General features: G+C 40.7%; 2 protein-coding genes across 2 annotated transcripts; one reads left to right on the plus strand and one right to left on the minus strand.

Moving 5' to 3' along the window:
* The first annotated feature begins 329 nt into the window (after nt 1–329).
* zdhhc22 (zinc finger DHHC-type palmitoyltransferase 22) lies at nt 330–3,219 on the plus strand. Its single transcript, XM_034195463.1, has 3 exons — nt 330–410; nt 2,033–2,590; nt 2,668–3,219. The coding sequence occupies exons 2-3, from the start codon at nt 2,035–2,037 to the stop codon at nt 2,937–2,939; spliced, it is 828 nt and encodes a 275-aa protein (XP_034051354.1). The 5' UTR covers nt 330–410; nt 2,033–2,034; the 3' UTR covers nt 2,940–3,219.
* Nucleotides 3,220–7,720: 4,501 nt separating this feature from the next.
* Nucleotides 7,721–22,609, minus strand: cipca (CLOCK-interacting pacemaker a). Its single transcript, XM_034159715.1, has 4 exons — nt 22,499–22,609; nt 12,828–12,944; nt 12,262–12,431; nt 7,721–10,956 (listed from the first exon to the last, which is right to left on the minus strand). The coding sequence occupies exons 1-4, from the start codon at nt 22,515–22,517 to the stop codon at nt 10,183–10,185; spliced, it is 1,080 nt and encodes a 359-aa protein (XP_034015606.1). The 5' UTR covers nt 22,518–22,609; the 3' UTR covers nt 7,721–10,182.
* Nucleotides 22,610–24,130: the final 1,521 nt, after the last annotated feature.

Raw genomic sequence — 24,130 nt, forward strand, 5'->3', positions numbered from 1 at the left:
CGCATCCTGTGTAAATGTGAATTAAGAGATGCAGAATCGTGAGATGGCGCTTACCAACCCATAATTAGCACTTATTTTCTCACAATGAAGATAAATCAGGGGAAACGTCAGAGCTAGTAGATTTTATTTTAGCTAGCGTTAAATACCATTTGTTCCAATTAGTTCTACTTATACGTTGCTGTCTGCCTTGGTTTCTAGTCTACACTAATGAAAAACAAGCAAACAAGCCAACAGCAGTGAAATATCGACGAAAATGTAATAAAACAAAATAATCAGTGCCTCCAGGCCAGCAGGTGGCGGTAATCATAGGATTCAGCGCTTTAATAACAGCAGACGTCACTGGCTCGGCTGCATCGTTTGATCTTCTCTGGTTTCCGTGGTGCTGAAAGGACAGCTGCCAACATCTGCAGGTAGGCAGCTCCCAAAAACAGGATTTAAAATTCACCCTTATGGAAACCAAACATCCGAAATGACCTGATTAATTTGCCCACGGCCGTGAATTCCTCTGGTGAGGATAGTGTTTTGTCGTGTATGCGTGGTGTGTTTAAGTTCAGTGGGAATTACAACTGCTGTGCCAAATCGTGATTATAGGTCAGGAACGAGTAAAAATCCAGGCAAAGATTCTTCCTTTTTTTGTGGCAAAACTGAATCAGTATTTCAGGGGACAACTATATATTTTATAGTTGTCCCCTGAAAGGTGCTAAAATTGAATCAGTAACTTAAAACAAAATAAAAACTATAGAACCACATTTGTGTGGAGTTGATGAACCCTTAAAAAGACCTAGTGTCTGGATTTAATAATCAGACTAATAAACCAGTCTCCCATTACCTATTTCTGATACCCAATTATTTAGTATTTCGGTGGGGGGAGGGCACTATCTGGAAAGTTTTTTTAAAAAACATGTTTAAAAATTTGTTACATTGATCATGCCCCCCCCACCCCACACACACACAGACACAAGTGAATAATTAGATTTAATTGGTGCAGATTCGGGTTAATCTTGTGTAAAAGTAGGTGAAAGTGGACAATCAGGACATTCCCTGATCTGATCCTCCTCCACAACGTGAATCAACAGAAGACAGTTATGAGGTCTTAACAGAGAAACTTTAGCTTTTTGAAAAAGTTTGGGGGGAAAGGCGATGAGAGAAAGTACCATTTTGTGGACATGCTTGTGCAAAAAAAGAAAAAAAAATCTATCTATGTAATCTATCTATCTATCTAATCTATCTAATGGACTTGTATGTAATCAGTTAAAGTAGTATGTAATAATGACAACTGTGATTACTTAAAAAATTTTTGGCTCTGATAAAAAATAAAATTGGAGAAGATTTTCTCAATTTTGAAATTGGGATGGAAATAAGCACAAAATGTCAGAAGTAGGAGATGGCTCTCAGTCCTTAGCTTTTCACAGATAAAATTCCCCCCTAGGCTTTTCAAATGTGTGAATATATTAAATGTTTTTTTCATTATCCACAATATGCATGGCTAGCCAACTGTGCAAGCACAGAAAATTGTTACTAGAATTCAAGTTTGGTGCTGTGCTATTTACTCAGTTCTTTGTGTTCTGAAGAAATGTTGCTGACAGTTGCAGTTTGCCTGGCTGATAGTCCCCTAAGCCTGAACAAGCTTCGCACAGCCATATTCTTCTAAGATACGAAATGCTATTGTTGAAAATGTGAATTCACATAGAGAAACACAAACCAGGACACATCCAAGGATTTTGTGGACATGCTCTGTAGCGCTGTGCCACAGTGCATTATGGGTAATGGTAAAATACTGAATATAGAACAGGTCCTAGAACAAGATCAAGCTGTCAAAGGCACTGGCTATGGCTGGGGGAAAAAAACCTGCGGTGGACTGGCATCTGCTTCAAGGGGAGTCAAAGACACTTATCTCCTTCACCATATGGAATTCTGGGAAGCACCAGCCTATATTCTGTATAGGGCATACAGTATATACTTCCTCATAACCCTCTTTAGCAGATGTATCTTATGCTAACAAGCTGTTTCTTTACTGTCATTTCTCATTCAGGTATGTTTACCAGGATGCTCAAACTGAGACTACTCAATGCTGTAGCACCCGCCTACTTTTTCATGGCTACAGCAGTTACCTTCATTTTGTACTTCTCCTTATTCATTCCCACGATCTTCCCAAGTCCTGGCGCATCACTGAGGGTTTCCACAGCACTGCACATGGCCACTTTCCTCTTCTTGATGTTCAACGCATTGGGAAATTACATAATGACAATCAAATATCCATCCGAAAGTGCAAACGAGGCTGTGATTCCGGTGTGTTCGCCGCATTGCCCGGACAAACTGGATGCACACTACCTCCAAAACGGTCGCCACTTCTGCAAAGTCTGTAAGAAAGTTATTCTGAAGAGAGACCACCACTGCTTTTTCACTGGAAATTGCATTGGCAACAGGAACATGCGCTACTTTATCATGTTCTGCATCTACACGTCGTGCACTTGTTTGTACTCTTTGGTTCTCGGTGTGGCCTTTCTAACTGTGGAGTACAGCCTCTCCTTCGAGAACCCATTGACCTTCCTGACTCTTCTCCCACTCTCAACCGCTTACTTCTTCATGGGTGAGTTACTAGAAAGTTCTCATTAAATGTAAGGTCTATGTGGACTTGCTCCTTAATTGTTTCTTCGTTTCCTTTAGGCAGCGTTTCCGGGTTGCAGTTGTTCCTGGTGCTGATGCTCTACGTGTGGTTGGGGATCGGCCTGGTATGTGCAGGTTTCTGTTGCCAACAGGTGCTGCTGGTGGCCCGGGGACACACTTGGTGTCAGATGCAGCGTGGTGAGCTTTGCGAGAACCACACCCCATGGAGAACCAACCTCAGGAATGTTTTCGGGACTCGCTGGGTTCTTGGACTTTTTCTGCCACTGCAGACAGTTGAAATGTGCTCTGAAGATGCTTGTAAACAAGACTGACAGCTTCCCACATTTGGTATTCAGAGGTCCAACTTGGTCACACATGAAGCACAAAGTTTTTTTTTTGTTTTTTTTTGATCCATGCAGTCATGGAATTACCTACACAATGAAGTCCCAAAGTTTGAACAAAAGTAATTGGACATTTAACCTCTCACACTGAGGAGCTGCTTCAATCTAATGGAAACTAATTTGGCAACCCCAGAATCTTTAGCACTAAAGAAAATATTGTTCAGTTTTAATATTTTGTTGGAAAGTTTCAGATTTACTGGCTCCTGAAAAAGTCATTCTTAGTGCTCCTATTGTTGGACATTTGAAGTGCCCTTAGTATTCCCAAAAAATCATCAGCATCCCAAGGCGCTGCCATGAACATAACTAGATCTGACAAATTGTCACGTCAATAAAAAGCTTCACAAATAAATGACGATGATGCCAGTACAAGAAGCCGCTATGTGTAAAGATGTCGACATAGCACTGCTACGGTGCACCGTTTGGCCATTGCAAGGGCAATATCCCAAAAAATAGAGGACGTGCCATGTTAATTTAATCCTTATATGTACAGTAACTATAGAGGGTCATGTGATTTTTCTTTTCACCACGTCTTAGCAATGTCAGATGGGCTACGTGTTGCATTCGTTATGGTATCAAGCTGGTTGGTCACCATTTATTTTCCTCAAGTATCACCAAAAATAGCCATGATCCCTCAGGAAGATGGATATTGTCCTGAGGTGTCAAGAAATCATGACATGACACATCAAGATGGCAGAGAACATTGATTAATGTCAATAACAAGTCTTTACTTGGCCTACATTTTGGTTGCACGTCCTGTTAAACATAAAGGTGGGAACCTCTGATTTTCTCTTAAGATATTATTCTGGATTACCACACATCTTTGATTTAGACAGAAGCCACGTGGATAAGCGGTCAAACATCTCTCTAAGACAAAACAGGAGGTCCAGTTGCTTCTGTTTAAACTTCTAGTTAATCATCTACTTGGATGATTTAGAAGCTTTATGCCACCTAAAACTGTCCATGAAACAGCTAACAATGAGCACACATTCCTTTAAGGACATGAGCCATATCAGCAATGTCAAACTGTCTTATGAGAATTCCATGTTTTATTTAGCTTTTTACAAGCAAATATTCATGCATTTTGAGTATCAGTGTACTTACACCTAAACAATGAGCTGATTTTGTACTATACTGTTGATTTTAACACCTGTGCTACGTGGTACTCTGACAGTATCGAACAGTGTTGTGGAATGCTACATTTTGAGCTTCAGAAAATTTCTGGTAGTTTTAATTCACTTAGACATAAAGGGCTAACCGATGAACGACTGATAAGTACAGTACGCGACGAGCTACTGTTGAAACTGTCAGTCTGGCAACAAACGTGAACATGTTGGAGTTTATTTTCAATGGAAAAATTTTTTTTTGTGCAACATGCTTTTTTTGGAATTAATATTAGCAGAAACTGTGAAGATGTATCATATATCCCATATAAAATGGGTTTATCCAGGGTATTAACCTGTTGTGCCATTATGTATCACGTGTTACAAACTTAGTCTGAAGACTAACGTAACAATGCTGCTGTGGCCTTTTGGGGAATTTTATTGTTACGCTGCAGCTACGTATTGACCGTCCTGTAAATGATGTTTAAAAGTTTGGTTATTCCTGTTACACTAATAAAAACTATTTAAATTGCAATAACAAGTTTGATCTTTAACAACTCTCAAACCATGGGGGGATGCGATACTTAAAGCTCGTGTGTAGGATGTTTATTAGTAGAAAAATCAAATCAATTTTATTTATATAGCGCCAAATCACAACAAACAGTTGCCCCAAGGCACTTTATATTGTAAGGCAAAGCCATACAATAATTACGGAAAAACTCCAACGGTCAAAACGACCCCCTGTGAGCAAGCACTTGGCGACAGTGGGAAGGAAAAACTCCCTTTTAACAGGAAGAAACCTTCAGCAGAACCAAGCTCAGGGAGGGGCAGTCTTCTGCTGGGACTGGTTGGGGCTGAGGGAGAGAACCAGGAAAAAGACATGCTGTGGAGGGGAGCAGAGATCAATCACTAATGATTAAATGCAGAGTGGTGCATACAGAGCAAAAAGAGAAAGAAACACTTAGTGCATCATGGGAACCCCCCAGCAGTCTAAGTCTATAGCAGCATAACTAAGGGATGGTTCAGGGTCACTTGATCCAGCCCTATAAGCTTTAGCAAAAAGGAAAGTTTTAAGCCTAATCTTAAAAGTAAAGAGGGTGTCTGTCTCCCTGATCCGAATTGGGAGCTGGTTCCACAGGAGAGGAGCCTGAAAGCTGAAGGCTCTGCCTCCCATTCTACTCTTACAAACCCTAGGAACTACAAGTAAGCCTGCAGTCTGAGAGCGAAGCGCTCTATTGGGGTGATATGGTACTATGAGGTCCCTAAGATAAGATGGGACCTGATTATTCAAAACCTTATAAGAAGAAGAATTTTAAATTCTATTCTAGAATTAACAGGAAGCCAATGAAGAGAGGCCAATATGGGTGAGATATGCTCTCTCCTTCTAGTCCCTGTCAGTACTCTAGCTGCAGCATTTTGAATTAACTAAAGGCTTTTCAGGGAACTTTTAGGACAACCTGATAATAATGAATTACAATAGTCCAGCCTAGAGGAAATAAATGCATGAATTAGTTTTTCAGCATCACTCTGAGACAAGACCTTTCTAATTTTAGAGATATTGCGCAAATGCAAAAAAGCAGTCCTACATATTTGTTTAATATGTGCATTGAATGACATATCCTGATCAAAAATGACTCCAAGATTTCTCACAGTATTACTGGAGGTCAGGGTAATGCCATCCAGAGTAAGGATCTGGTTAGACACCATGTTTCTAAGATTTGTGTGGCCAAGTACAATAACATCAGTTTTATCTGAGTTTAAAAGCAGGAAATTAGAGGTCATCCATGTCTTTATGTCTGTAAGACAATCCTGCAGTTTAGCTAATTGGTGTGTGTCCTCTGGCTTCATGGATAGATAAAGCTGGGTATCATCTGCGTAACAATGAAAATTTAAGCAATGCTGTCTAATAATACTGCCTAAGGGAGGCATGTATAAAGTGAATAAAATTGGTCCTAGCACAGAACCTTGTGGAACTCCATAATTAACCTTAGTCTGTGAAGACGATTCCCCATTTACATGAACAAATTGTAATCTATTAGATAAATATGATTCAAACCACTGCAGCGCAATGCCTTTAATACCTATGGCATGCTCTAATCTCTGTAATGAAATTTTATGGTCAACAGTATCAAAAGCAGCACTGAGGTCTAACAGAACAAGTACAGAGATGAGTCCACTGTCTGAGGCCATAAGAAGATCATTTGTAACCTTCACTAATGCTGTTTCTGTACTATGATGAATTCTGAAACCTGACTGAAACTCTTCAAATAGACCATTCCTCTGCAGATGATGTTAGCTGTTTTACAACTACCCTTTCAAGAATTTTTGAGAGAAAAGGAAGGTTGGAGATTGGCCTATAATTAGCTAAGATAGCTGGGTCAAGTGATGGCTTTTTAAGTAATGGTTTAATTACTGCCACCTTAAAAGCCTGTGGTACATAGCCAACTAATAAAGATAGATTGATCATATTTAAGATCGAAGCATTAATTAATGGTAGGGCTTCCTTGAGCAGCCTGGTAGGAATGGGGTCTAATAGACATGTTGATGGTTTGAGGAAGTAACTAATGAAAATAACTCAGACAGAACAATCGGAGAGAAAGAGTCTAACCAAATACCGGCATCACTGAAAGCAGCCAAAGACAACGATATGTCTTTGGGATGGTTGAGTAATTTTTTCTCTAGTAGTTAAAATTTTATTAGCAAAGAAAGTCATGAAGTCATTACTAGTTAAAGGAATACTCGGCTCAATAGAGCTCTGACTCTTTGTCAGCCTGGCTACAGTGCTGAAAAGAAACCTGGGGTTGTTCTTATTTTCTTCAATTAGTGATGAGTAGTAAGATGTCCTAGCTTTACGGAGGGCTTTTTTATAGAGCAACAGACTCTTTTTCCAGGCTAAGTGAAGATCTTCTAAATTAGTGAGACGCTATTTCCTCTCCAACTTACGGGTTATCTGCTTTAAGATGCGAGTTTGAGTTATACCACGGAGTCAGGCACTTCTGATTTAAGGCTCTCTTTTTCAGAGGAGTTACAGCATCCAAAGTTGTCCTCAATGAGGACATAAAACTATTGACGAGATAATCTAGCTCACTCACAGAGTTTAGGTAGCTACTCTGCACTGTGTTGGTATATGGCATTGGAGAACATAAAGAAGGAATCATATCCTTAAACCTAGTTACAGCGCTTTCTGAAAGACTTCTACTGTAATGAAACTTATTCCCCACTGCTGGGTAGTCCATCAGAGTAAATGTAAATGTTATTAAGAAATGATCAGACAGAAGGGGGTTTTCAGGGAATACTGTTAAGTCTTCAATTTCCATACCATAAGTCAAAACAAGATCTAAGGTATGATTAAAGTGGTGGGTGGACTCATTTACATTTTGAGCAAAGCCAATCGAGTCTAACAATAGATTAAATGCAGTGTTGAGGCTGTCATTCACAGCATCTGTGTGTATGTTAAAATCACCCACTATAAAAAAAGAATATAGTATTCCTAACCATCTGTGCATTAGTGTGGAATCAATTACCTGTAACAACAAATGAGTGTGTTGAACATATTTTAAGTTTCCAATAACTGCTCTTCAACCTTTTAGTTAAATAATTGGACACAATAAATGTACACATTGGAGTTTAATTACTCCGATTATGTTTGTTCTGCATGAAGCCCAGAAAGAAACAACAATGAAGCATAAGGAAGAAAAAAACCATCCCGATAGTACAAAACATTAGTGGGAGTCATACTTTTATAAACACCAGGAAAACTCATTTTAAAATGCAAATACAAGCGTTCAACCGATCATGTTAAAGGTGCTATAAAAGGCATTTGAAACATTAACGCAGCAGCCAACAGATATTTTCAATGTAAATGACTATGTTCCTGTGACCCAAGGATCTTAAGACCTCTGACTAAGAAAGTGGTCAAACTAGAATCAACAAAGGTTTGGTTTTTCCACATGGAGCCCTTCGAGCAGCTTTCCTACCCCTCGATGCAGAGGAGGGGGAGTGGCCAAGAGGAAGCTGGTGTTTTGAGATACTGGTGCTACTGCAACATATAGTAGCAACAAATCACTTAACACTTAACTACAATGCAAAGCATAGAGTGCAATAGTAAAAATCGAGTGTAATTTTCCACTTTGTAAAACTAAACAGATCACACACTTTGCTTAAAACAGCAGCAATGGACATGGCAACAAAACATCTACAAGGCTATATAACATTACTTGTGATATGTGGACCAAGAAATGATAGTTCATGAATTGATGTACTAAAGAAATCATGAGTTTAAGATAGTTATACAGATGCTATTCATTAAGTTTTGATCGAGGTCAGGAAAATTTAAAATGAAGAAAACCGGCAATTAAAGAAATATCAATCCATTTAGGATTTATGTAACCCTCTAAAACCTAACGGCTGTCATATCTCTTCTGTGTGAGAAAGTGGGCTCCCTGCAGGAGGCTGCCATGTTCATACAGTAGCCCAAAACTTACTCTGCCTGTCACATTCTGTAGTGTAGCCAGAATAATCACTTGCTGCACTACCTACTGGCTGCTAGCGCAGGCTAGCAAGTTGGAGAACCCTCATACACATTGGTCATCAAGACATGGTAAGGCAGCATGAATGAATCCCCATCTCCAAAGAAGCAAAAGTGCGAAGAAACAAAATCCTGACCAGGGATGGCAAAATGTAATCTACAAGGGGAGGTGAGGGTCTAGTGGTTAGGCGCTGGGCTTGAGACCAGAGGATCCTTGGTTCAAACCCCAGCCAGGCTGGAAAATCACTAAGAGCCCTTGGGCAAGGTCCTTAATCCCCAAGTTACTCCCAGTGTGTAGTGAGTGCCTTGCACCCAGAGATCGGTGTTTGTGTAAATGGGTGAATGTGAGGCATTATTGCTGATGTCTGATGCAGATGGGAAAAGCACTATATAAATGCAGTCCATTTAACATCACCACTAGGTGATATTAAATCCTACGCGGTTGCTTTAAAATATTTCTCAGTGATGGACATGTAGAGTTTTGGGTTGAAACATCAGATGTACTGAGGGTGCACAGTGGCTGTAAAGTGTCTTTTTTCCCCCCCTCATTTCGGCTGTTGTGCTACAGCTTGTACTCCACTTGCATCTTGTACAGACAGCTGCTATAGTACTCCTTTGGAGATTCCAACTGGAAATTTGCAGAAATGATCTGCAGGCACTTGGTAGTGTTTCTGATATCATACCGACAACTATAAATAATTAACACCTGCTACTGTAGCTTCCATGCCTTGGGTTGAGGTCAAATAAATGAAATATATTTTTATAAACCATTAAGTGAATGAGAGAGAGCAGGGGTGGTGGCCAAGTGGTTAATGTGCTTGGTTTCAGTTCAGAAGGTTCCGGGTTCAAATCCCACCCCTGCCACATTTCTCCATGTAATGTGGAGCTGCGTCAGGAAGGGCATCCGGCGTAAAACTTGTGCCAATTCAACATGCAGATCCACCTTGGATTTGCTGTGGCGACCCCAAGTGCAAACAAGGGAGCAGCCGAAGGGACTGACTTTACTATTTAGTGAATGAGAGAGAGTTGTTACAATTCACTTTTTCAGTCTTCACTTTTTCCAAATGTGCCACAAAGAAACTCACAGAGCTCAATTATCCACAGAATGGAGATGACATTATGAAACAGAAAAGCTATTTAAAAAAGATGATTATTATCCTGTAAAATTACTTGCAAAAAAAATGCTGTTACTCCACAGAAGATGGCAACTGTGGGGGGAAAAGCCATTATCTGAGCTGGCTGTAGCAGTGGCACAACAAATGCTGCCAGTGTAAATATGTGGATACACATAAATGGTGGCAGCTCAGACACCATGCGCACGCCACGCATCTAGTTTCATCTCATTATTGCAATTTTTCATCTTCTGTAACAGAAGCTCCCCGTCAACATTCTATAAATACTCACCTATGGGATTAAATTTGGGAATTTACATTTGCTCATACAGACACCCCCCCCAAACCAGGTTTACTTATTTACTTTTTATGTCCCAAATTTTATCTCAATTACCCACAAAATTATGAATCATGGACTTAAAATCATCACAGTTTTAAGCCATAACGATCTGAGCTTGGGTGCCCCGATGGTCCCTGTCTGTGTCCTGCAGAGAGATCTGGAGTTGAGTCCACAGCTGTGGGTCTCCGCTTCTCAGAGCCTCCAGGAGCAGAGACGTCTGATCCCGAAGCTGCTGCAGCAGGGTTTGGGTGTGCCGGTTCTCCTTGATTAGCTGCTTTGTGCGCAGTGCGATTCCTAGCAGGCCGCACTTGTTGAGAATGTTGTACGTGTTGCTGAAGCGTTTCAGTTTGTTGTCGTTGTCCACAGAGAAGGCCTCTTGGTACTTGTCGGCATGGGATGTGTTGGTCACTGTACTCAAGTCATAGGTGAAAGGGAACAGAGAGCCACTTCCTGTCGCTGTGGAAAGATCCTGTCTGTCAGCAGTCTGTGTCTGATGGTTCGCTGCTTCAAAGCAGGGAACAGGTTTGGCTTCTGTCTGTACTTCAGGCTGTGGGCTGGGGGGGCTGTAGGGTCTGTGTCCATGGTGGTGCCGTCGCTGTCGCTGGTCATATCCTGACATTGAACTCCCCCTCACCCTAGATGAGCCCAGCCTCTTGGCGGCTCGTTCCCCTGGGTGGGGGGCGATCCGAGGATATGTCTTGAGAATGGGCACTGAGATTCTTGACGGATTATAATTTTCAGAACCTGCTAGGGAGCTGCTTTTGGTGTTTGACAGCATGGGCTGAAGAAGAACAACCTGTGACGGAGGCATCACATCCAAAGGTGAAGGAAATCCCCACTGGTTTTCTGCTGACGCCATGACTGACGGCTGAAAGAAAGAGAGAGAAGATCGTAGCTCCCTTTTACACTACAACGCCTGCCGCTAAACATCCAGCACATAACTACACAAACAGCACAATGACGATTTGAAGAAAGGTCAGTGTTTTTACTGTGGTGTTGTGTTTTCTGTCTTCAAGTTTGCCTTTGATCAACAACAAAAGCATTTTTTTGTTTCATTATAAAATTTATATCTAGTACTAAAAAACTAAAAAAAATAAAGGAATTGTTGTAGTGTACTTTTATGACTAGCGTTCAGTTCTATTACTGGAGCTTATTTTGTTTGGTATCTTGAGTCCTGGGAAAGCCTGATATAAATAACTATTATTAATAATAAATGCATGATTTTTTTTTTGTATATAAGTCGTAACAGAGTACAAGTTGCAGGACCTCCCAAACTAGTAAAAAAAAGAAAAGAAAACAAAACCTGCACCTTTGCCCTGGAACCAATATACATCTTCACACATGAAAAAAAGGTTGCACACTGAAACGCTACATGACTCGCCGCAGCAGCAAGACTCAAGCTGAGTGTCTCACTCATTTATGCATACAGTATGCATGTTTCACCCTGTTTACATGAGTGCTGATGTGAAAATCAAGACATTCTGCAGCAGGCATGCATACCCACACTGAAGCATCTGTTGTGCAATACAGTGAAGTTAATGTATCTGAATTGACAAAGACAAACCCTGGATTGCACTAAGAAAATCCATCAACACCACAGAAAATTACAAAGTAAATAATAAACAGCAGGAATGTTGTCGAGCACACAGGATTCAACAGCCAGCCAACAGAATTGTAACTAATGTGGAAGAAGTGTGTTGCCAAATCTGCATCTGCCACATGCCAGCAATCATTCCTTCTTTTTATTTTATTTTTGTGTGTGTTTCAAACCAAAAAGCAACAATACCCATACTAACTGTAGAGCATCTCGGACAGAATTACATGGCGGCAATACAACACTATAGCTTCATATTTCAATAATGTAGCAAAGTGTCACTTTTGTAAAACTGCAACACAATAAAAACAGGTTGTCCCGCATGTAACCCGAAAAGGGAAATATGCTGGTAGCAGAAACAATTTATAAACCAGGAGTCACATTTTATTTAAATGACTCCACAGAGAAGGAAAACAATTAAGGTGAACTTCTCTGAAGCCGAAAAGAATAAATGCAAGTATAGTGATAATATAGTGCAAGCTCCCCTAATGTAATAACAATATTTGTTTAGTCTGAGATAAAAGCCAAATGATAATGAGTACATAAGCAGACAACGCCAGGAATATTTAATTACTTTACCTGCTTCATGACAAGGTTATTCATGATAATCGTTGGCGATAGTCCAGCGTATGAACCTCTCATCACAGCCAGTGGTGTCACATTGTGGTCCTGGCTTACTATGGAACCAGTCTGACCTGCATCCTCAAAGTCAGTCAGGTCAACTGCACTTAGGTACTCAGATACTTCATCTGAGGACACACACACGCATATGAGCTTTATTATAAAAGCAGCAGGTTGGCTGCTTCGAGTACACAAGGCAGAACCTTAACACCAGGGGGAAACAAAAGGGGGGCAAGTGTAGATAAGCATCGCTAGTGCATCTGGCAAAAGACACCACTGAGCTGATGACACAGACTAATGCAAGTCCATGTCATAAAAAGGTCAAAACAGAAGATCTTAAAAAAATGATCTAGATTTCCTGATGTGATTAGGGTTGACCTTGTTTATGCAGGTTAGTTTTAAGTTAAATCGTGTAGTAGGTAAAAAAAAAAAAAAATAGCACAGGTGTGACACCCAAACCACCCTGTGAGATTCCACAAAACATAAAAATAAAGAAGTATATCTACGGAGTAAATGAGTCACACCTGAGAAGCCTGAATCTCGCTCCAGGTCAGACCTGGATGTCCCGAGGTGTGTTGCCATAGTGAATGGTGGTATCCTGTGTCCACCAGGTCTCAGAAAACTGCTCATGCTCGTCTGTCCTGGGAAAACAGAAGAAACGTTCCTGGGTCAGTGTGGCTTTAGCATCAGCAACGTCGAATCAGATACGATCCAGATTCATGTGCTTTAGTATGAATCGCACTAAACGTTAACCTGCTCTGTCTCTTTCCCATACAGCTGCCTGTCCATTACTGACACGAGCATTACTTATGCTGAATGACACCATGAAAGGTCATTGTCCACATGGAGCTGCTAACACTGTAAACATTCATCCAGGCCACATTACAAATCTGATATTTCTACATCTATAGAAAGTAGTGGGTGTGTGGGGGCAGTGGGTGGAAGAGTTTTCAGCTTGTGCACCGATGCTATGGAAAAATTTCCCAGCAGAAGTTAGGCTTAAGTTTGACTTAACTTTTCAAAACTAAACTTATTATAAATATACACACACACACACACACACACAAATCCCCCCGCTCCCAAGTAAGTGTTCTTGTACATGTACCTCCATCAATAGCAAAAATTGTAGATGCGTATAATCTGTGTACAATCAGTAATAGTTGGTTTTTCTCTTAATATTTGAGTGTTATCTTATGTCATTTTTACAATTTTTTTTATTAGTGTATTTTCCATACTACATGACGCACCGGAGTATTTGTCACACACACACACACACACACACACACATATATATATATATATATACTCAACAAAAATATAAACGCAACACTTTTGGTTTTGCTCCCATTTTGTATGAGATGAACTCAAAGATCTAAAACTTTTTCCACATACACACTATCACCATTTCCCTCAAATATTGTTCACAAACCAGTCTAAATCTGTGATAGTGAGCACTTCTCCTTTGCTGAGATAATCCATCCCTCCTCACAGGTGTGCCATATCAAGATGCTGATTAGACACCATGATTAGTGCACAGGTGTGCCTCAGACTGTCCACAATAAAAGGCCACTCTGAAAGGTGCAGTTTTGTTTTATTGGGGGGGGATACCAGTCAGTATCCGGTGTGACCACCATTTGCCACGCTGTCGTATACGCCGGTCCAGAGCATCCCAAACATGCTCAATGGGTGACATGTCCGGTGAGTACTGGGACATTTTCAGCTTCCAAGAATTGTGTACAGATCCTTGCAACATGGGGCCGTGCATTATCCTGCTGCAACATGAGGTGATGTTCTTGGATTATGGCACAACAATGGGCCTCACGATCTCGTCACAGTATCTCTGTGCATTCAAAATGCCATCAATAAAATGCACCTGTGTTCTTTGTCCATAACAGACGCCTGCCCATACCATAACCCCACCGCCACCATGGGCCACTCGATCCACAACACTGACATCAGAAAACCGCTCACCCACACGACGCCACACATGCTGTCTGCCATCTGCCCTGGACAGTGTGAACCGGGATTCATCCATGAAGAGAACACCTCTCCAACGTGCCAAACGCCAGCGAATGTGAGCATTTGCCCACTCAAGTTGTTTACGACGACGAACTGGAGTCAGGTCGAGACCCCGATGAGGACGACGAGCATGCAGATGAGCTTCCCTGAGACGGTTTCTGACAGTTTGTGCAGAAATTCTTTGGTTATGCAAACCGATTGTTTCAGCAGCTGTCCGAGTGGCTGGTCTCAGACGATCTTGGAGGTGAACATGCTGGATGTGGAGGTCCTGGGCTGGTGTGGTTACACGTGGTCTGCGGTTGTGCGGCTGGTTGGATGTACTGCCAAATTCTCTGAAACGCCTTTGGAGACGGCTTATGGTAGAGAGATGAACATTCAATACACGAGCAACAGCTCTGGTTGACATTCCTGCTGTCAGCATGCCAATTGCACGCTCCCTCAAATCTTGCGACATCTGTGGCATTGTGCTGTGTGATAAAACTGCACCTTTCAGAGTGGCCTTTTATTGTGGGCAGTCTAAGGCACACCTGTGCACTAATCATGGTGTCTAATCAGCATCTTGATATGGCACACCTGTGAGGTGGGATGGATTAGCTCAGCAAAGGAGAAGTTCTCACTATCACAGATTTAGACTGGTTTGTGAACAATATTTGAGGGAAATGGTGATATTGTGTATGTGGAAAAAGTTTTAGATCTTTGAGTTCATCTCATACAAAATGGAAGCAAAACCAAAAGTGTTCCGTTTATATTTTTGTTGAGTGTATATACACACACACATACATATACACATATTTGTTATTATCTATCGTCCTCCTGGTCGTTACTGTGAGTTTCTCTGTGAATTTTCAGACCTTCTGTCTGACTTAGTGCTTAGCTCAGATAAGATACTTATAGTGGGCGATTTTAACATCCACACAGATGCTGAGAATGACAGCCTCAACACTGCATTTAATCTATTATTAGACTCTATTGGCTTTGCTCAAAAAGTAAATGAGTCCACCCACCACTTTAATCATATCTTAGATCTTGTTTTGACTTATGGTATGGAAATAGAAGACTTAACAGTATTCCCTGAAAACTCCCTTCTGTCTGATCATTTTTTAATAACATTTACATTTACCCTGATGGACTACCCTGCAGTGGGGAATAAGTTTCATTACACTAGAAGTCTTTCAGAAAGCGCTGTAACTAGGTTTAAGGATATGATTCCTTCTTTATGTTCTCTATTGTCATATACCAACACAGAGCAGAGTAGCTACCTAAACTCTGTAAGAGAGTTAGAGTATCTCGTCAATAGTTTTACATCCTCATTGAAGACAACTTTGGATGCTGTAGCTCCTCTGAAAAAGAGAGCTTTAAATCAGAAGTGTCTGACTCCGTGGTATAACTCACAAACTCGTAGCTTAAAGCAGATAACCTGTAAGTTGGAGAGGAAATGGCGTCTCACTAATTTAGAAGATCTTCACTTAGCCTGGAAAAAAAGTTTGTTGCTCTATAAAAAAGCCCTCCGTAAAGCTAGGACATCTTTCTACTCATCACTAATTGAAGAAAATAAGAACAACCTCAGGTTTCTTTTCAGCACTGTAGCCAGGCTGACAAAGAGTCAGAGCTCTATTGAGCTGAGTATTCCATTAACTTTAACTAGTAATGACTTCATGACTTTCTTTGCTAACAAAATTTTGACTATTAGAGAAAAAATTACTCATAACCATCCCAAAGATGTATCGTTATCTTTGGCTGCTTTCAGTGATGCCGGTATTTGGTTAGACTCTTTCTCTCCGATTGTTCTGTCTGAGTTATTTTCATTAGTTACTTCATCCAAACCATCAACATGTTTATTAGACCCCATTCCTGCCAGGCTGCTTAAGGAAGTCCTACCATTATTTAATGCTTCAATCTTAAATATGATCAACTTATCTTTGTTAGTTGGCTATGTACCACAGGCTTTTAAGGTGGCAGTAATTAAACCATTACTTAAAAAGCCATCACTTGACCCAGCTATTTTAGCTAATTATAGGCCAATCTCCAACCTTCCTTTTCTCTCAAAGATTCTTGAGAGGGTAGTTGTAAAACAGCTAACTGATCACCTGCAGAGGAATGGTCTATTTGAAGAGGTTCAGTCAGGTTTTAGAATTCATCATAGTACAGAAACAGCATTAGTGAAGGTTACAAATGATCTTCTTATGGCTTCGGACAGTGGACTTATCTCTGTGCTTGTTCTGTTGGACCTCAGTGCTGCTTTTGATACTGTTGACCATAAAATTTTATTACAGAGATTAGAGCATGTCATAGGTATTAAAGGCACTGCGCTGCGGTGGTTTGAATCATATTTGTCTAATAGATTACAGTTTGTTCATGTAAATGGGGAATCTTCTTCACAGACTAAAGTTAATTATGGAGTTCCACAAGGTTCTGTGCTAGGACCAATTTTATTCACTTTATACATGCTTCCCTTAGGCAGTATTATTAGACGGTATTGCTTAAATTTTCATTGTTACGCAGATGATACCCAGCTTTATCTATCCATGAAGCCAGAGGACACACACCAATTAGCTAAACTGCAGGATTGTCTTACAGACATAAAGACATGGATGACCTCTAATTTCCTGCTTTTAAACTCAGATAAAACTGAAGTTATTGTACTTGGCCCCACAAATCTTAGAAGCATGGTGTCTAACCAGATCTTTACTCTGGATGGCATTTCCCTGACCTCTAGTAATACTGTGAGAAATCTTGGAGTCATTTTTGATCAGGATATGTCATTCAAAGCGCATATTAAACAAATATGTAGGACTGCCTTTTTGCATTTACGCAATATCTCTAAAATCAGAAAGGTCTTGTCTCAGAGTGATGCTGAAAAACTAATTCATGCATTTATTTCCTCTAGGCTGGACTATTGTAATTCTTTATTATCAGGTTGTCCTAAAAGTTCCCTAAAAAGCCTTCAGTTAATTCAAAATGCTGCAGCTAGAGTACTGACGGGGACTAGCAGGAGAGAGCATATCTCACCCGTGTTGGCCTCTCTTCATTGGCTTCCTGTTAATTCTAGAATAGAATTTAAAATTCTTCTTCTTACTTATAAGGTTTTGAATAATCAGGTCCCATCTTATCTTAGGGACCTCGTAGTACCATATCACCCTAATAGAGCGCTTCGCTCTCAGACTGCAGGCTTACTTGTAGTTCCTAGGGTTTGTAAGAGTAGAATGGGAGGCAGAGCCTTCAGCTTTCAGGCTCCTCTCCTGTGGAACCAGCTCCCAATTCAGATCAGGGAGACAGATACCCTCTCTACTTTTAAGATTAGGCTTAAAACTTTCCTTTTCGCTAAGGCTTATAGTTAGGGCTGGATCGGGTGACCCTGGACTATCCCTTGGTTATGCTGCTTTAGACGTAGACTGTGGGGGGGTTCCCATGATGCACTGTTTCTTTCTCTTTTTGCTCTGTATGCATCACTCCGCATTTAATCATTAGTGATCGATCTCTGCCCCCCTCCACAGCATGTCTTTTTCCTGGTTCTTTCCCTCAGCCCCAACCAGTCTCAGCAGAAGACTGCCCCTCCCTGAGCCTGGTTCTGCTGGAGGTTTCTTCCTGTTAAGAGGGAGTTTTTCCTTCCCACTGTTGCCAAGTGCTTGCTCACAGGGGGTCGTTTTGACCGTTGGGGTTTTTCATAATTATTGTATGGCCTTGCCTTACAATATAAAGCGCCTTGGGGCAACTGTTTGTTGTGATTTGGCGCTATATAAAAAAAAAGTTGATTGATATACATATACATATATACACATATACATATACATATATATATATATACACATATACATATATATATACATATATATTAGAAATACCAATTCATTCATATATATAAACAAATAAAAGGCAGTTAATTGGAAAAAGGCAAATACAACCCCTGGCAAAAAATTATGGAATCACCGGCCTCGAAGGATGTTCATTCAGTTGTTTAATTTTGTAGAAAAAAAGCAGATCAGACATGACACAAAACTAAAGTCATTTCAAATGGCAACTTTCTGGCTTTAAGAAACACTATGAGAAATCAGGAAAAAAAATTGTGGCAGTCAGTAACGGTTACTTTTTTAGACCAAGCAGAGGGAAAAAATATGGAATCACTCAATTCTGAGGAAAAAATTATGGAATCATGAAAAACAAAAGAATGCTCCAACACATCACTAGTATTTTGTTGCACCACTTCTGGCTTTTATAACAGCTTGCAGTCTCTGAGGCATGGACTTAATGAGTGACAAACAGTACTCTTCATCAATCTGGCTCCAACTTTCTCTGATTGCTGTTGCCAGATCAGCTTTGCAGGTTGGAGCCTTGTTATGGACCATTTTCTTCAACTTCCACCAAAGATTTTCAATTGGATTAAGATCCGGACTATTTGCAGGCCATGACATTGACCCTATGTGTCTTTTTGCAAGGAATGTTTTCACAGTTTTTGCTCTATGGCAAGATGCATTATCTAGTGATGGGATGATGATACCTCAAGGAGTGTATTGACACACTACACAAACTGTCGGCACTGTGTTGACACGCTCAATAGTGACCCCCGCAGTAGTTATAAAATCATTGCAGGTAAATAAGATGGAAAGGTTGTGCTCAATTTGTGTGTCGAGTTAAGCTGTTCATGAGAAGAGTTTAAAATTTGCTTAAAACCTTGTTTGTGTAAATGCTAAACTGATTTGGTTTGTAAAATATAGCAAATTTGTCTAATAAAATTCAGTTAAAATTTGTAACTTGTGTATGGAAATTTGTTAACTTAAGTGTTAAAGCATATGAAATAAAAGACTGAAAATAGATTCATTTATACATTTTTATTGAAGAACAAAGGTTTCTGAAGTGTCTTTGCTCCAAGGCAATTTCTCCTCTTACACACCAGTTCCCCTGCCTTAGAAAAAACTCTTTCACAGGGTTCAGATGAAGATGGTGAGCATAAAAATTTCAGTGCGAGTTGATAAAGGTGTGTACGTATTTGTTTTCTGGTTATTCTTCCAGTATTGTAAAGGAGTACAAACATATCTAATTGGAAAAATAACAGTAAACAATGCTGAAAGCCCTTACCAAAAAGTAGTATATGCAAGTATGTTTCAAGTATACTTCGAGTTTCCTTTTTATATACTTATCAGTACTATTTTTTTGTAAGGGAGGAGAAAAAGATTTCTCTTATTTGGCGTCAAAAGATCAAAATTATTCCAGACTGGGGAAACGTATTTGAACGTGCCATGAAGTCAGTGGAGCAAGGTGAGGGCAAGCAAAAATCCACCAGCAAAACTCCATCCAACAAATCCGCAACATGTCGATACAGTTTGTTTCCTTAAACACAATTTGGCGCGGTTCCTGTATCGGTCACGTGATTTTTTTCTTAAAGCGATACGTGCACCGATACGGGGTTTCACTCTTGTGTGCTCGGCACAGTGTTGACGCACCAGTGTTCTTCATCCCATCACTAGCATTATCATCTTGAAAAATGATTTCATCATCCCCAAACATCCTTTCAATTGATGGGATAAGAAAAGTGTCCAAAATATCAATGTAAACTTGTGCATTTATTGATGATGTAATGACAGCCATCTCCCCAGTGCCTTTACCTGACATGCAGCCCCATATCATCAATGACTGTGGAAATTTACATGTTCTCTTCAGGCAGTCATCTTTATAAATCTCATTGGAACGGCACCAAACAAAAGTTCCAGCATCATCACCTTGCCCAATGCAGATTCAAGATTCATCACTGAATATGACTTTCATCCAGTCATCCACAGTCCACGATTGCTTTTCCTTAGCCCATTGTAACCTTGTTTTTTTCTGTTTAGGTGTTAATGATGGCTTTCGTTTAGCTTTTCTGTATGTAAATCCCATTTCCTTTAGGCGGTTTCTTACAGTTCGGTCACAGACGTTGACTCCAGTTTCTTCCCATTCGTTCCTCATTTGTTTTGTTGTGCATTTTCGATTTTTGAGACATATTGCTTTAAGTTTTCTGTCTTGACGCTTTGATGTCTTCCTTGGTCTACCAGTATGTTTGCCTTTAACAACCTTCCCATGTTTGTATTTGGTCCAGAGTTTAGACACAACTGACTGTGAACAACCAACATCTTTTGCAACATTGCGTGATGATTTACCCTCTTTTAAGAGTTTGATAATCCTCTCCTTTCTTTCAATTGACATCTCTCATGTTGGAGCCATGATTCATGTCAGTCCACTTGGTGCAACAGCTCTCCAAGGTGTGATCACTCCTTTTAGATGCAGACTAAAGATTTAAAGATTTATTGTCATATGCACAATATAGAACATGAACATGTTCCCTGCACAATGAAATGTGTCTACTGCATTTAACCCAATCCTAATTGCCAGTAGGAGCAGAAGTCGCCATTAAGCGCCCGGGGACCAGCTCCAGATGTACATCCCTGCCTTGGTCAACAGCAGGGCTGAGCAAACCAACACCGACCCATAACAAACAACACACACACAACACACAACACATGGGCCGGCCCGGTACATAAAACATATATATGAAAGCAAAACACAAGGGAAAAGGAGGGAAAAAAAAAAAAAACCCTCATCGCTGCTGCATTACACAGCAGCAATGAGGAAAAAAAATCCTCATCAGCACAGAAAAACAATAATCACAGAGACAGAAACAAGGACACAGGACGGCAACCGAGATTTGAACGGACCAGTTTATCAGAACACTCCGGAGGCAGCCTGTCTGGCGCCGTCAACGGCCTTGTCCGACAATCCTGGAGGGGGAGGGAGCAGACCTGCGCAGTCTGAGCAGTCCTGAACAGTTCTAACAGAGCTGGAGAAGCTGAGGGGAGGGGGGAAGACCAGGGAGCGAGGCTTAAGTGTTGATCTTCTGAGGAGATTTTATCACAGCGACCTTGAAGTGCAGCTGTATTTGGGGAAGCCAAATGAATAGCCAGATTAGCAGACGCCTGAAAGATTCCACAGTTCTGAGAACAGAGTGGCCCTCAATGCATCTGAATGTAGAATGTGGTCTTCACAGACGGTCATAGCGGGTTTCCAGGGCCGCAATCCTGCTCGAGATGTTTTCCAACGCGCGGTTAACCCCCGCCGACTGCGCAGCCACTGCCTTCCCAATCGAATCAATCATGTAGGGCAGCCTGGAAGGACCAATCAAAGCTGCTTCCACTTTCTTGATTTTCCGGTAAACCAGCAAAGTGCCCGCTCCACACATCAGAAAGCCGGTCACCACCAAGCCGAATATGTACACATCTTCGACGTCCTCCACAGAAAGCATGTAAGGGCACATGACCTGCCATCTCCTCCACGAGTCCATCACGTAACCCATCACATGCGTCCCGGCAGGACAGGTCGGGTCCTCCGCCCCCGAATGTCTTGTAGAAAAAAGAGTGTCAATTGCGTTCAGAGACCACTTTAACAGATCCATTTTTGTCGTTTTCCAGAAGAGCAAAGCTGCAGCCTCACAGACAACACGCCACAGAAGCAGGAAAGATAAGGAGGGAGGGAGAAGAGAAAAGTGCGTCCGTCTCGGTCGAGTGCAAGCTGGCTAACGAGCAGATCTGATTTGATGCAGGTGTTAGTTTTGGGGATGAAAATTTACAGGGTGATTCCATAATTTATTCCTCAGAATTGAATGAGTCCATATTTTTTCCATCTGCTTGGTCTAAAAAAGTAACCGTTACTGACTGCCAGAATTATTTTTCCTGATTTCTTATAGTGTTTCTTAAAGCCAGAAAGTTGCCATTGAAATGACTTTAGTTTTGTGTCATGTCTGTGATCTGCTTTTTTTTCTACAAAATTAAACAACTGAATGAACATCCTCCGAGGCCGGTGATTCCATAATTATTGCCAGGGGTTGTAATTGTTTTGCTTAACCAGATTTGAGTTGCTCCGTTTTTTGCTTCAGGACCGCTCAACTTCAAGAAGTTGTGACAGATGGTTCCAGTTTATAACTCGTAAACAAACAAGTCTAAAATAAGTGTCAAACAAGACGTGAGCATAGTGATTATTTCGGGCACCGAAATAAAAAACAAAAGACAAACTTTTATTTCGGGCACCGAAATAAAATGAAATAATGAGCTAATGCTAATAGCTGCTGCTAAGTTAGCTTAGCGTCAGCGAGTCAGTCCGCTCTACACTAAACTCTCTACGGCCGCGCAGCTTTTAGTTTTGCAAATCTTACCAGAAAGCCGTATAGTCATCCAGATGTTTGCTTATAACTCCACTAGTAACGATTTATGCCAACCTATTATGAAGCAGAACAGAAACAATAAAAAAAAAAACCCAAACAAAAACAAAAGTTTCTTCTTCTTCTTCTTCTTCCTCTATCGCGTTTATTGGCGTTCTGACCGACACGGTGCATTAGTGCCACCAACTGTTTGGGTGTGGAGCATTAATGGAGTCTGACGTATGCTATATTAATAAAGAAATTGAGAAATAAAGGAGGGGGGGAAGGAAAAAAAGAAGGTGGTGGCGGACAGGGAATTGCACTGTACTATATTCTATTGAGTAATCCTGTTCCCTTTTAAATATGTAATTACATGCAACTCCAAGAACGTGGGGGTAAATTTGTCCAGTACCCCATAGATAACTGGAGACACCTCAAGGTGAAAGGTAATTCTCCAAACTCCACCTGAAGAGCCGGGATTGATGACATCTTGAAAGGTCCACAATATACACGGAGGGCCTGAGCTTGTATCACACTGAGCTTCTGTAGATCGATGTTTTGTGGCTGAGCTGTATACAAAAAAGTATTAAGTTCCTTCGGCTGCTCCCTTGTTTGCACTCGGGGTCACCACAGTAAATCTAAGGCCTTTCCTGACACAACTCCACATTAAATGGAGAAATAGGGCAGGGGTGGGATTTGAACCAGGAGCCTTCTGCACCAAAACCAAGTGCACTAACCACTTGGCCACCACCCCTGCCTGAGCTGTATACAATACATGCATAATCTGATGAAGGTGTTATTATTGCACTATAGATTTGCTTCAGAGACTTCGTGTTAGCTCCCCTGCTACTTCCCGCCAAACACCTCATTATATTTGCTGCCTTTTTACCTCTTGTGACAACTCTCTGGATATGATCTCCAAAGGTCAATTTACAATCCATGCAGACACACAAAAAACGCACCGTTTGAAGTTGCTTAATTGACTGACCATAAAGATTAATTGCAATTGATAGAGTATTATGGTTTTTGGAGAAATATATGGCCTGTGTTTCATCCACAGAAAAACAGAAACGCCACTTATTGCCCCCTAAGTCCACTTTGCTGACAGTTACATGAAGATTTTCCCCCCAAAATGCACCATTTAAACCCTTAATCCACAATGCACCATTACCTGCATACAAAACCTAAGACTAGTATCTATCTCTGAGAAAATATTATTATTCATAATGTAAAACAGTAAGAGACTGCACACACTCCCTTGTGGAATTCCATTGTCTATGAAGCTACTTGTTATAGACCAACTGCATTAACATGTCTTATGTAAAATAATGGAGTGCATGGTCACTGATAGGCTAATTTGCATAGTAGAAATTAGAGGGTTACTCAGTCCTAATCAGAGTGGCTTTTACAAAGGGAGGATGATCATGGATCCTGTGCTTGGAGGATTTCATTAGGAAAGTTCAAGCTAATAAGAAACTGGGAGGAGCAGTCTTTTTTTGATATTGAAAAGGCATATGATGTGTTGGGGTTGTCTCCTTATCAATCTTGAAACCAAGGGAATAGTTGGGAGAATGTTTAACTGGATTGTGGATTTTTTTGAAGAACAGAGACATTGAAGTCTATCCAATAGACAATGGAGTTCCACAA

The sequence above is a fragment of the Thalassophryne amazonica genome, chromosome 19 (assembly GCF_902500255.1).
Source record: "Thalassophryne amazonica chromosome 19, fThaAma1.1, whole genome shotgun sequence".
In the NCBI taxonomy this organism is placed as follows: Eukaryota; Metazoa; Chordata; class Actinopteri; order Batrachoidiformes; family Batrachoididae; genus Thalassophryne; species Thalassophryne amazonica.

Excerpts from the sequence above, each read along its gene's own strand:
- zdhhc22 (XM_034195463.1), top strand. The coding sequence starts at position 2,035 with ATGTTTACCAGGATGCTCAAACTGAGACTACTCAATGCTGTAGCACCC. Across the intron at positions 2,591-2,667 it reads AACCGCTTACTTCTTCATGG|GCAGCGTTTCCGGGTTGCAG; the intron begins GTGAGTTACTAG and ends CGTTTCCTTTAG.
- cipca (XM_034159715.1), bottom strand. Across the intron at positions 12,432-12,827 it reads GCGAGATTCAGGCTTCTCAG|ATGAAGTATCTGAGTACCTA; the intron begins GTGTGACTCATT and ends GTGTGTCCTCAG. Across the intron at positions 10,957-12,261 it reads ATAACCTTGTCATGAAGCAG|CCGTCAGTCATGGCGTCAGC; the intron begins GTAAAGTAATTA and ends TCTTTCTTTCAG.